This window comes from Epinephelus moara, chromosome 20 (assembly GCF_006386435.1).
Source record: "Epinephelus moara isolate mb chromosome 20, YSFRI_EMoa_1.0, whole genome shotgun sequence".
Taxonomy (NCBI): Eukaryota; Metazoa; Chordata; class Actinopteri; order Perciformes; family Serranidae; genus Epinephelus; species Epinephelus moara.
In genome coordinates, this window is record NC_065525.1 from 5,227,081 (window position 1) to 5,241,060 (window position 13,980).

Consider the following 13,980-nt stretch of genomic DNA (forward strand, 5'->3'; position numbering starts at 1 on the left):
GACCTCTCTAAAGCAAGGCCCTTGCTATATATATATATAAAAGCATAATTATAAGGCTACGAAAACCAAACAAATTTTATTTTATAGCGATTATACACTCATATAAACATATTAATGGGTAGAATATTCAGATTCAGATTCAGATTTGACAATAAACCATGCCAAATATTACACACTGGCCCTTTAAGAAGGAAAATTATAGCGAAATTGGCATTGCAAAAAAAACTTCGAAAAGAAAAATTAAATAGATTAGAACTAGAACTAGATAACCTAGAAAAGAAAAATAAAGACAAAACAGACTTGGAAACTACACAAAAGATAAAAGAAGTCAAATAAACGAATTATATTCATTAGATATTCAAAAGAAATTACTATTTCTAAAGCAACGGTATTATGAAATAGGTAATAAATCTGCTAAACTCCTAGCCTATAAATTAAAGAAACAACAATCTGAAAGAGTAATATGCAAAATTAAAGATCCAACAACAAAACAAGTGAAGTATAAAATCCGGGAAATTCATAATACTTTTGAAAAGTATTACAAAAATCTTTATTCTCGAAGGTCCCATAAAGGAGACACTGCTACTGGCTCTCTTCTTAATTCACTTCACCTTCCTGAAATATCCGCCGAACAAAACACAGAACTACTAGCTGAAGTAACACCCGTTGAACTGGAAAAGACAATAATGAGACTTAAATCTAACAAATCCCCAGGCTCAGATGGCTATACTGCCGAATGGTATAAGACCTGCAAAGAGCCACTAATACCATTGCTTCAGAGAACATTCAACTGGGTATTTGAAAAAGGTGAGATTCCTCCATCGTGGCGGGAAGCTGTCATTGCAGTGATACCAAAGGAGGGGAGGGATAGGTTGGACTGCTCCAATTATAGGCCAATTAGTGTTCTAAACCGGGACTACAAACTCTTTACCTCAATTTTAGCTAGGAGGCTAGAAAATATACTCCCAGATATTATTAATTTGGATCAGACCGGTTTCATTAGACAGAGGCAAACCCAGGACAATATACGACGTACCCTACATATAGTCAACCATATCAAAATGAACAATATAGAAGCAGTTATATTAGGACTAGATGCTGAAAAGGCATTTGATTCTGTAGATTGTTTTTTTTATATAGAGTATTATTTAGATTTCACTTTCATGAAAAAATTTGTTGAGACAATAAAAGCATTATATAACAAACCAACAGTGAAGATACGGATTAATGGTGGATTATCAAACTCTTTTGAGTTAGAACGGGGATGCCTACAAGGTTGCCCCTTGTCCCCGCTTCTATTTGCGATTTTCATAGAGCCCTTGAGTCAGTGGATAAGGCAAAATGAGAAAATACATGGAATTAGACTGGCCCAAGGTGAGCAAAAAATAGCTATATTTGCGGATGACATTTATTATACTTGGAGCGCCCAAACACTTCCTTCCCTGACTTAATTACAACTTTAACAGAATATGGATCATTATCGGGTTACAGATTAAATACTCACAAATCCCAAGTACTGTCTTTTAACTACATACCCAGCTCACCTGTTAGAGACTTATTTAAAATAAATTGGGATCTAGAAGCCATGAAATATCTGGGGGTGAATATTCCAAAAGAAACTGACAAAATTATACAACTAAACTACGGTCCTTTAATTTCTAAATTCAAGTCTGATCTGGCCAGATGGAATTTAGTTCCCTTTCTAGGTTTAGCACAAAGAGTAGAAGCAATAAAAAATGAATTTATTACCACGAATATTTATCTCTTTCAGACCATACCAGCTGAATACCCAAATGGAAAATTTCACGAATTAGATAAGATGATTTCAAGATTTATTTGGCAGGAAAAGAGGCCAAGGATAAGGTACAGGACATTACAATTACCCAAAGAGAAAGGAGGTCTCTCCCTGCCAAATATTAAAAATTATTACCAGGCAGCACAGATAAAAACTCTAGTCCACATAGGCAACCCATCCCACAAGGCACAGTGGAAAGAGATAGAATGCCAGATATCAAGCGATATTCCACTTCAAGCTATAATAGGTGATAGTGCATTAATTGATTATCTAAAAGAAGCTAACCCATGGATAAAGACTTCACTCAAAATCTGGTTTCAAATCATTAGAGAACATCAGGCCAAAGAACCCTATCAGCTAATAAAATGGATAGCCTATGATCCAGATTTTACCCCCAACAGGATAGATACTGGATTTAAAAAATGGATAGATTACGGCATGGTTAAATATAGTGACCTCTATGTAGACAGAGTTTTCAGAAACTTTGAGGAATTAAAAGTCCGACATGACCTAACAAATTTGGACCAGTACAGATTTATACAAATCAGACATTATACTAAGAAGATAATAAGAAAGGAGGATTTAGATAAGACAGACTCAGGTATTTTGAATGTTTTTTTAAAGGGATATAAATCGGACCCAGGTCATAAAAGTATTTCAAAGTTGTATACCACACTAACTGAATGAATGGGTGAGGACACAATTTATATAAAAGAAAAATGGGAAAGGGAAGGGAATTTCATAATGCAATTGTAATTATGGGAAAAATTGAACAAACAACAGTGGAAAGTTGGAGGTCCTGTGGAGAGGACCAGGCGAATCACTAGCATGTGTTCTGGGGTTGCTCACTGCTCAGGCAGTATTGGGGACAAATTAAAACTGTTATGGAAAAGGTATTGAAAGCAACAATCCCATTCTGCTTCGAAATATTGTACTTGGGTTTGAGACCAGTTACTGTTAAGGGTTTTGAAAATAGGTATATGTTCAATATTTTGTTGTTGGCGAGTAAGAAGGCTCTCACGAGAAAGTGGTTGAAAACTGAAACTCCCACTGTTGAGGACTGGATCAATGTGATCCATGACGTTTTTGTCATGGAAAAACTGACATTTGTACTCAGACTTGAACAGGAAAAGTTTGAAGACTGCTGGAAGTCATGGATTGAATATGTATCCTCCTTTAGATCGGACTTTAGGTAATCTTTAATAGATGAGACTAATCCACTAACTCCCCTAAGTTCTTAAGCTACTCCATTGTTGCTTTTTATATTTTGATTCTGTGATGTTCCAAGTGCTATATTGTCTCAGGAGTACATGTAAGCAGCTAGTCCCCCCCCTTTTTTTCCCCTCTCTTTCATTGCTATGATACTAAGAAAGAAGCAGGTAAAAGGGTATGAGAAATATATTGTACCCCCCCCCCCTTTAGGATTGATTTGTCTTCTTTTTGTTTTCTTACCTTATATCAAAAAGAGGGACATGATGTAAACATGCTGTAGTGTATAACATGTACCAACCTTGTTCCAAATAAAAATTTGAATTTAAAAAAAAAAAAAAGTAATCTGTTATGAACCATTCAGTTTTAAAAATGTGGACTTAAACTATGATGCTTATTTAGCATGCAGCATTATTTCAGCAAACATACCCCACCCCATCCACTCACTTATACTCAAACTTGTAAAGTTTAGTACCTGTAAAGTTTGAGTACTTGTTACTCCTTGGTTTGCAAGCAATGCATCTTTTCCTGCCCACAGCACAGCTTTCCTGTTCTCTGGTCTATAGGCCTGTAACTTTGTCAGGGGCCACACTGGCTCCTATCATGGACCATTAGACCTGACTCTACGCATGTCATTGAACCATTAAGTGGGCTCACAGAAGGTGTGTCTGAAATAACTACACTGCACTATGTATACTCTCTCTCTTTCTTTCTCTGTTCAAATTGTGTTTGAATGTGAAATTCATGCTCTATATACTACCTTCAAAAACTCCTGCAATGGATCTAAACATGTAGTGTCTATTAAATGTACACTTCTTTCTGCTAACAATGCCACAGTGTAGTATGTTGGATTTATAAATGTGAAAATGACACAAAATGATGATGATTCACTAACAGATTACACTGCGTGATTTTGGACACAGCTTTCGGCCCCTTTCATGAAAAATAGCTTTGAGTCTGTCTGTGGTGCTGAACCATGGCCTCCTTACACAGACCATTAGAGCAGGGATTATCAGCAGAATACTGGACCTTCCGCTCAGTCTGCAGAAGAAAATGTTGGCATTTTATGGTTCTACAAACCGCTAATATGTTACATTTGCACGTTTCATAATGTAGTATATCAGCTACTTTTTCATGTGGAGGTGGAGGGGATGGTGGATGGCGTGATACCTAGGCTAGACGCCTGACAAGCTTCAGACCACTGTTCGAGACCACTGGGTGATTTTCAGCAAGTCATCACTCTGTTTCCAGTGGCGTTTTAGCTACCTGTTGCTGTGTTTCCTGCTGGGATGGCACCACAGAAACCGGCTGTTTTTTATCGAGACATCTCTGTGCTCCCAGCTGGAATTTTGCCACCAGAACTGTTTGTTTTTAAGCCTGAACATGATCATTCCCTAACCATAACCAAGTGGTTTTGAACTTAAATCTAACCACATGTTAACCAATCTAATTCAATACCTTCTGCGGTATCCAAGGTACTGAACCATCGGCTACATGGATCACTTCCACGGAGTTACACAAAGATCACATGCAGGTTACACAAATGATCAAATGCAGGCACATGTTGCAACATGTCGTGCAACACATTCTCAATCCAACCTTGTCACGTATTGACGTTTGGTCATGGACTTTCCACATCGAGATATGACGTGCTAGGTACCCTGGGTGCGTTGGTTGTTGACAGTCTGGGACGCATGCTTTGTCTGTTTTCAAAATACACTTCTGTGTTCACAAGAAATGTACAGTTTGCATACAGTCTCTTTCAAAATAAATGCACTACGCTGTTATAACTAAATATGCTATTTTTTTCCTTCAACACGCACACGGTTGGATTTAGGCAATAAAAGCAAATGGTTTAGGGTAAAAGAACAGGGATTGGCTTTACAATCTTACAGGAAGCAAACTCCAGCCTCCCAACTGAAAGTTGGTGGTCGTTGGATCCATCGACCACCCCTCCTGCCTGCCCTACACTGACTGCCACCACCTTAACTTTTATTGTTGTTCCACCGCGTTTCCCACTGATGATGGTGACTGGCCACGGTCTGACACCAGAAGTCACTGCCCAAGTGCCAGTTTTATGTGGAAAACATGTCACCATAGGTTTCACATGGGAATTTACATGGGCCTTACACATTCCACCATGTTTCCATTATGTTAAGTTTCCCCTATGAAAATCATGTCTTCAACATATTTCACATGAGATCACACGTGACATTGTGTGTTTTGCACAAGTGAAATTGATGGAATTTTTCTGCAAAGTGTCCTTAAACATGAGAGACTATGTGATGGCCTCATATCCAAATTCTATCCTCTCTGGCTATATGCTTATTCTTTTGTAAATTTCTGTTTAACTGCATGAGTCATGCTAAAAACTGATCAGGCCCTTGGAGGCTGTGATGGTCCAGAGTCCTCTGGCAGGTCTTTGTTACCTTCTTGTCCTACGGGTGTCACTTCAGTGTAGTAATATTAGGTCTACAACAGTAAGGCCCGGTTATACTGTCATTATCCATCTGTATTAAACATCTGTATTGCTACTGCTGTGCTACAAGTGTCACACCATTTACAAAAGTTGATATATAATACTCAACAAAATCTGCACCAAAAGCAAACTGTGAAAGATATAAAAAACAAGAAACTAATCATGACATTATAATTAAAAAGAAAAAAAACAGGAGCCATAAAATCAATGATGATTATTGACTCACAGTTTTATTGATCGTCTGCTGCTTCAGAGGCTGCAGCTGGAACATGCTTGTTAAAGTCACACATCAGATCAGGACAGAAAAACAGCGCAGACGTATTTCCCCCCTTTTTTAAATTCAATCCAAAGTCTCCAAAGGCGACATAGAAAAATCTGATGATGGCATTATATGATATTATTGAATTTCATTATGCGTTGTGTTCGTGACCTGCTCATCCTGTCTGCAGGAGGGAGCTGCTGACGCCAGCTGACAGCAGCAGGGTCGGGCTGGAAAGACATAAAAGGTGGATGGAGTCCTCGTTTCATCCGAACCACTGAGTGTTACACACACCAGCCAACTTGTGCCGCTGACTTCAGAGTGGAACAGACGGGACAGTCACATCAAAGGTAAGTCACTCCTTTACTTTCTTCTTTTTATTCTCTGGAAAAGTGTCGACTAAACTGCACACTTATGATGGAGAAAATTGTCCTGCATGTTCGCTGATGACATTCATCTTCAGTAAAAACGTATCCAAACACTTTGCTGTTGAAGCTGATGGTTTCTTTTCTCTCTTTCTTAGATGCAGAGGTGCTTTGGGATTTTTTGCGTGTCGCTCATCTTTTGCGCAACTCTGTCAGAGACCATCGGCTTGGTCATTGCGGTAAGATGTTTAAATTTAACATTCAGCACAGCTTTATTGTTACCGTGTGTTGTATATCCAATAAGGTGTCGCATTATTTAGATATATTAAAACACAATCTAAGATACCAATGTAAAACAGGCAAATACACAATATAAAATTACAATGGATCTGAGAACGGCAAACTCCCTTAGAAATTTTTAAAAGAAATTAAAGATCCATCTTTTTAATTCGGCTTTCAGTTTGCGTCAAGTGTATTGGTAACACTGATAAAGTTTTGTTGACGGATACATTTCCACACAGCGATGTTCGTTGTTGAAATGCGGCGTTAACTCAGCCATCTTTTATGTTTTTGCACCTCAGTTTGAACTAATGGCCTCAATTAAATGAGCAACTTTGTATTTTTAATTTGTCAGGTATGTTACTGACACAGTTTCACAGTCATGTCAATATTCATACATTCAGTACTCATATTTTATCATAGTTTATACTCATATAGACTAACAGATGGATACATGTATTGAGAATCCTTCCCCTGATGTAGATGGAGAGATAGGTATCTACATACATCTATCCATCAATCTATCACGGATGAAAAGAGAAAAATATAATATATACACATACTATGTATCCAACTTTGGGCTGATTTCTCCTCTCCATTCATGAAGCATTGGCGGTTAGATGAGGGATGGATAGATGTTTGGAAATCCAAAAACCAGTGGTAGCTGCCCTAGCCCCTCCCCAAATATGATACAAATATGTGTACATATGTTAGAATGATAATATAAATCAATATTCAATAAAAAAAGAATTACAAATTTACTTGTTAAGAAGAATAAACAATAAATGAATATATGTTATTGTAGAATTATAATAAAATGTACAAATTAACTTTCTAATTGAACTACAGATGCATCAATTTTGAAATTCTGGGCTGATACTGATACCAGTGTTTAAATTAACAATTTTGCAGACAACCGACAGCGATGTTTCTATATTGGTGTTTCTTTCGGTTTTTAATTTTGTTATTTAGTCTTCTTTTGTGCCAGGGAAACACAGAAATCTAAACTATAAAAAATAAATAAATGAACAGTTTTAAAGTCATTCAGTTCTTCGTTACACTTCCTTAGAATGAGCACAAATTCAATAATACACATTTATGAAACAACCTTGAAGAAAATAAGCATAAAGCCTTTTTGCAATACATGATACTACATCACACCTCTCTCCTTAATATCTATTTTATAGTGCTGTGAAAACATCAACACATTTCTCGGTCAAACAGCTGGATTTATTGAAGTGTCCCACCAAAAAAGCTACATTTTACAAGATTACATAAAACACATTGTGAGAACGTTATAATTTCATAATAACACTGCCATAAACAGTATCAATCTATAGTATATAGATTGACCTCAACTAATTGTGTTAAACAGACTTTTCCAGCAAGTGTTACAAATAACACTCTGCCTGTTACGGTTGACCCCACCCATGGGGTAACATTTCACTCCTACCACTTCCAAGTGCAATTGTTAAAGAAAGGTAAGTTCTAGAATAAAACAACTGTTCATTTGTAGCAGAGATGTGCATGTTGTTAGAATATCACAAAACAAAATCTGATTTTTAAAAAAAATAACATTTAGCTAAAACTAAAATGTGTTAGGTTGTGCCCCGCTCTCCTCTAGTTCAAAACAGTGCTAAAAAGACAGTTAATAAGATAATAAGATGATATATGGTTGTTTTAGCTGACTTACACAGACAGCTCTGTAGTCAAAAAACAAATATGTCAAAGAGATGCATTAATTTGGCGGAAAGAACTCTTTGTCACTGAACTCCACTGAGACACGTCCAGTCTCACAGGCCACTGTTTGGTGGTATTGTGGTCAACTGTCTGGAAGCACAAAAGGATCGATCCTGTGTAACCACTTACCATAGGTTGTGCCCCGTTCTCCCATACTGTTTATTTCCATCTGATCTTGTCTTGTTAAGCACTTTTAGCGAATCTCTGCATGAAATTTGCTATATAAAACTATTATATAATATATATTATTAATAATAATAATGTAAAAGTATGACATTTACAATTAAGTTAAGTTAATATGGGAGTTGATAGAATAATACACACTCTGGCTGTTCGGTTTGTGCTAAGATATGTGCACAATGTGTGAGAGAATGATGGTAGATCGTAGGGATGCACGATGTTGGATTTTTTGCTGATGTCCGATATGCCAATATATAACAACTCATTCGACAGATAACCAATACCGATGTCAATATATCCACCTTTTTCCCACCTAATTTTAGTGATCATCAAGTCTCTTCTGTAGTGGAATTAACATCATATTATGCATGCATACATTTATCATGATGGCCCACCAGCAGATGGAGAAATGAAATAGAATGTTTTCAATGTATGTAATATTCATTCATTGTAAAAACAAACAAACAAAAAAATAAAAAATAGAAAAAGCCGGTTGGCCGATTCTGATACTTCATTTTAAAGCCAATATCGGCTGATACCAATGATGTGCCAATATTATCGTGCATCCCTAGTTGGTAGGCTACATCGAAAGTTCATTTATTGACTTTACTAATCCATCTTCAAATGTACTCTGAATATGAGCATATTTTCTATTTTAAGACTCACTTGATGAAAGAAAACATAAAATAATCAACATTAAACAATTAACCTTTGTGTGTCTGTGTGTCCTTGTTCATGATCTGATCACTGTGTGTCTGCAGGCGAAGGAGAAACGTGGTTGGACACTGAACAGTGCTGGCTACCTGTTAGGTCCCCGTAAGTACTGACTTCACACATACGCATCCTACTGTCACACTGCATCAGTAATCAGTTATTATCCAAAAATTCACTTCAAGAGATCTGGAAATGTAGTTTTGGGACGAGACTTTGTGGAAATCATCATGTGCTTTCACAGCAATCATCATGTGCTTCCAATATGTCCAAATGTTTTTCTGTCATATTCAACCCAGTCGTCAGAAAAAATGTTGCCATTGTACGTTTCCTCAACCCACAGATGTGTTACATTTGCATGATGATATGTAATACAAATGTTGAAACTTTACATGTCAAGAATGCTGTGCTTAATGTGTGGTTAGAGTTAGGCACCAAAACCACTTGGTTATGGTTGGGATACTATCATGTTTTGACTCAACATAACCCATTTTGGGGGCACAATCCCCTCTGGAAAATCAACAATGTCTCGGTTTCAGGGGTTGCAAAAAAACACCCATGTTTGGGGGCTGAAAAGCCACTGGAAAAAGCTGTGGGGTTGCAAAATAACACTCACATTTGGAGGCTAAAGGCAGGTTTATAGTTGTGCGGTGGCATGTCTGTGTTACTCTGCAGTTATACTTTCAAAACACTAGTCGGCAGTAGGGTTTCTGTGAAGTACTGTAAAGTTAAGTTGATTCAAAACACACTCAAAACACACATTAAGTAGTGTTAATAGTTCTTATTACTATCGGTTCAAGTATTGCACTTCTGTGTGTGGTTTGTCCAAGATATGTTAGTGAATTTGTACATATTTTACTTTAGAATTTCAATGGCAGGAAGTAAGGGTGTGTGTGTTTGGGGGGGGCGTGCAGATTTGGTCCCCCCCCAATGTTGACTCCATGGCTACAGCCTTGAGAGCAGTGCATCTCATAGCACAACACACGGCTACAAAGTATGTTGTAATGTTATTTATTAATTTGGGAGAATACCCTCAGTATAATTTCATGTTTTTATCACAAATAGTATTTGTAATGAATGGTTCAGCAGCCGATGTTAATATGACCTTTTAATTTAACAATAGCAATGACATAATTACAAGCGTAAAGAAAATGACCTGAGTAGTGTCCAAAAGTGTTTTTTGTGTTGCATTTGAGTTCACTATATGGTGCTCTACATAGAACTCACATAGTGAGTAGGGAGTGGTGAATGAGTGAATGATTTCGGCGAGAGCCTTTGTTTTTGCCACTGACAGGCTGAGATTATTATTATAGATGTCTGACAACATTACAGGAAGGACATAAAGAGAAATAGCGCCCTTAAAGTCAGATATTCAAATCATCAGTCAGAGACCCCTCAGTTGACTGAGATTGCTTCAAGTCAAGCAGTTTTTGATTTTTTGCCAGTGTGCAGTGAACTCAAGCAGCAACCTCTGAGACTGAAAAACAAAGCCAAAAACTGCTAAAAACTGCATTTCTTTGAATGGGCACAAACCCTTTTAGTGGATGTACAGTGACGGTGCACAATTGCCCGCAGGGATTATTACATATAACCTGGAATGCTGCTGCAGCGGTCTCTCTCAGAACTTGACCAGTTTAAAAAATTGTCTCCATTAGTCACTTAAACACAAAAAATATGGGAAATCAGAGTCCAGTTAAAAAAAAAAAGACAAAATAACATACTTTTTAAATTGACAGATATGGTGGTCATATCAATCTTCTCAACGAACTCTCAGCAAGAAAGTGAATAAGCCTTTTTCCTAAAATGTCAAATTTTGTTTCAACATAAAGATGTTCATTAGTAGCTTTAACCTAAAGTGGGGGGTGGATAGAAGTCTTTGTTCCAGACCCAGAAATGTAATATATCTTTCACAATTATAGAGTCTGAGCTCATCTGTATTGTTTGAAAATGATGCCTGTGTAACATGACTTACAACAGAAAAGGTCAAACTCATCTTCTGTGAATCAATGTTCTGTTTCTTTGTCCCTGTCCACTGTCTCCACTGTGTTAGCTCATTTAGTGTAATTTAAAGATAGTCTCATTACCGTGAACACTAGCTATCCAGATGGTTTCCATGTGTGTATGTGTGTGTCTGTTCTTACCCATTGTAGGGTTCAAATCAGTCCACAGCAGGAACCCTGAAAATGTTTGTCCTTTGTGTGTGTGCGTGTGCGTGTTTGTGTGTTTGTGTGTGTGTTTGTGTGAAGCCCAGGTAAAGGTTGCTCCTGCCTCATCCTGTGTTTCAGGTCGTATTGATCACCTTATTCAGATAAAGGATTCTCCCAGTGCCAGAGGCAGAGACGAGCTGGTCAATCAATGTAAGATAGAAACGTACGGCCGCTGCAGGGCCTTGGTGTCAGGCCAGGAATTGCTCTGTACAAACATCCCGCCTCATAGCTGCTTCTGTCACTCATCAAGAGAGGACATCCGTCTTCCTACTGCTGTCTGTGCTTTTGCATCCAAACATTGCTTTCCCTCTGTGCTAAGAGCAAAGAAACGCATGTTGATCTCAGAGTGTCTGTTGGAAAAGTGTGGCACAGTGGGCTCGACTGTGTTTCCGTAATGACGACCGAACAGGAAAATCTCTTGTGAGCATTCACACATTGTTTTAAAAAGATCACAACCCTAAACATTTAGTACACTAGATTAAAATGCCTTAAGTGGTAGAAATGGTTAGTTACCGTATATAAGGCATGTCCAAAGTCCGGCCCAGTTGTGGCCTGCAGACCAATTTTAGGTGGTGTGCGGCTTGACTTTCAAAATATTATATATGTAGCCCACCACACAATATTGGTTATTCAGATCACTGCATTTTTTTCTGTTCAACTCACAATGGCAGGACTGTCCACGCAGACATGGCCATGGCAAAGAGGCATTAAGTCAACAGTGAGGAGCACCACTTTCAGGAGGGGTGGAAAGTTGAATACATTTTCAAAGAAAGATGAAACAATTGCGTTTGTCTTGCTTTTTTTCTTTCACAACCAATATGAAGTGAGAAGCAGCTGGCCCCCACCCCCCTAATCTGGCCCCCTGCCACATATGAACAAAGGTGGTGGTGGAGGTGATTATGTCAATATTAAAAATGGATTTCATTTAGATGAAACTGCCAATGAAGGTTACATGGCAGCCATTTTGCCACAGATTGTTGACAGTAGGAAGTTTCATAACTGTCAGAAAGTCTTCAGCAAACTTGAAAGTTTTTTGGCTGTTGGTTTGCTTGTAATTCCATTACGTATGATATCAACACGGTATAATACCAGATCTTGCTGCATTTTAAAAATGTCACAGAAAAAAACAGGAACTGACCTGAAAGCTGTTTCAAACTTCTGGGGAAAAATTAATTCCATCATGATGCCATCAGCATCTGATTTCAAGACACAAGGCCCCCTTGAGCCTCTTTATGAAATGCACCAGGCTATCAGCTAAGCCCAGTGTAAACCCACCCGCGGCAATGATACAGTGTAAAGAGTGAGAAAGTCCACGTAGGACAGAGGGGAGGGATAGAGGATGAGGGGATGATGGGTAAAACAAACACAGGACTTTCACCTATTGACAAGTGTTCATATAACATGTGTTAGATGTTGAGTTTGTGTTTTGTTGTTGGAGTTTAAGACACATGACATGCACGTGAACTTACTTAAGTGAAGTTATCTAACAAACGTACCTATTTCAACCTAAAATAAGAACTTATTTTCTGAATTTAAACAAGTCATTTTGTTGACGAAATCTACATTTCCTGTGAACATGGACATTTATTTTGAAGAGACACTATGCATGTAATGACGTGTTGTCCTTGAGTGACCAAAACTGATGCTAGAGGGGTACCTAGAGCGTTGTAGTTTGAAATAGCCTTGGGTGGAATTTATTTTCTTCATACTTATGTGAAATTTCACCCAGGTATATGATATATGATGGTAAACCATATAAATTAAAAAAAAGTCAAAAAAGGAAATATTCTTTTACCTATTTTACTTATTACATGGAGAAATAGCCCACAGCCGCCAACCTTCTGAATTTAAATTCAGCTGAACTAATACCAGCTTAATTGCCTCATTAACTCATTCAAACTTGACAAATAAGGCCAACCACCAAAATCATCTCAGCTTGTCTTTTAGTCATCCAGTTAGTTAGACCATTGCTCCAACAATCACCGAAATCCCTTAATAATACCTTAATTCACTGAGCTAGATGTGAAAATATGCCATTTTTCTCCATGGTCTCTCTCTGTTGTTGCTGGCTGGCTGCTTACAGTCCTGTAATGTTATCCCCACCAATGACAATTGCCCTATGTCTCAGCTCAGCTGGCTGTTACACCATTAGAGACTGACCTCTGGTGGCGCATGATGTGCTCTACATACAATACATCCTTGTCATAGCATCTGCATATGAGTTTAATAGAAAGAGGTCATCTGTATTTTTGAAAGTATTGAAAATTAAACCATCCGGATCTCTAAATAAACTAGTAAACCGTAATACCGTGATACTGCCCAAGTCTAGTTTGAAGTGTAGGGCCACTCACCAAGCTGGCATATTTGATGAGTTTGGAGTGAGAACATGTTGAAATTAGACTGTTGAAAGGCAACTTTGTAATGGACCTATAGTAAGGCCTCTTACATTAACCCTATGGGCCCGAACGATGCATTGTGCGTCCAAATTCACACCTGTTCTTCTCTATTGATTTTCTCCGCGGCCGTGCGTCATAGCGAGAAGCCACGCATATCACGTGAAACAGCGAAATTGTAGCTTTCCGACAAGACCAAGCACTTGTCGGTAGTCCAATGTTTTCATAGCGAAAAAAATGATAAATTTACACTAAAATCATGAATAACAGAGCTTTCATACAGCTCTGCACACACATTACTCTTGGATGGATTACTCGCGAATGCAGGCTCGCACAGAAATGCCATGCATATCACATGAAAGC

General features: G+C 38.0%; 1 protein-coding gene across 2 annotated transcripts in view; it reads left to right on the plus strand.

Moving 5' to 3' along the window:
• The first annotated feature begins 5,809 nt into the window (after positions 1-5,809).
• The window catches only part of gal (galanin/GMAP prepropeptide), a 14,212-nt gene continuing 6,041 nt past the window's right edge, over positions 5,810-13,980 (plus strand). The window contains exons 1-4 of one of the 2 annotated variants that reach the window (XM_050072309.1): positions 5,810-6,092; positions 6,266-6,346; positions 9,068-9,122; positions 11,303-11,374. In XM_050072309.1, coding sequence (XP_049928266.1) covers positions 6,266-6,346; positions 9,068-9,122; positions 11,303-11,374 — 208 coding nt within the window. In that variant the 5' untranslated portion in view covers positions 5,810-6,092. The remainder of the gene's footprint in view (positions 6,093-6,265; positions 6,347-9,067; positions 9,123-11,302; positions 11,375-13,980) is intronic. The other variant, XM_050072310.1, reaches the window with a different exon arrangement.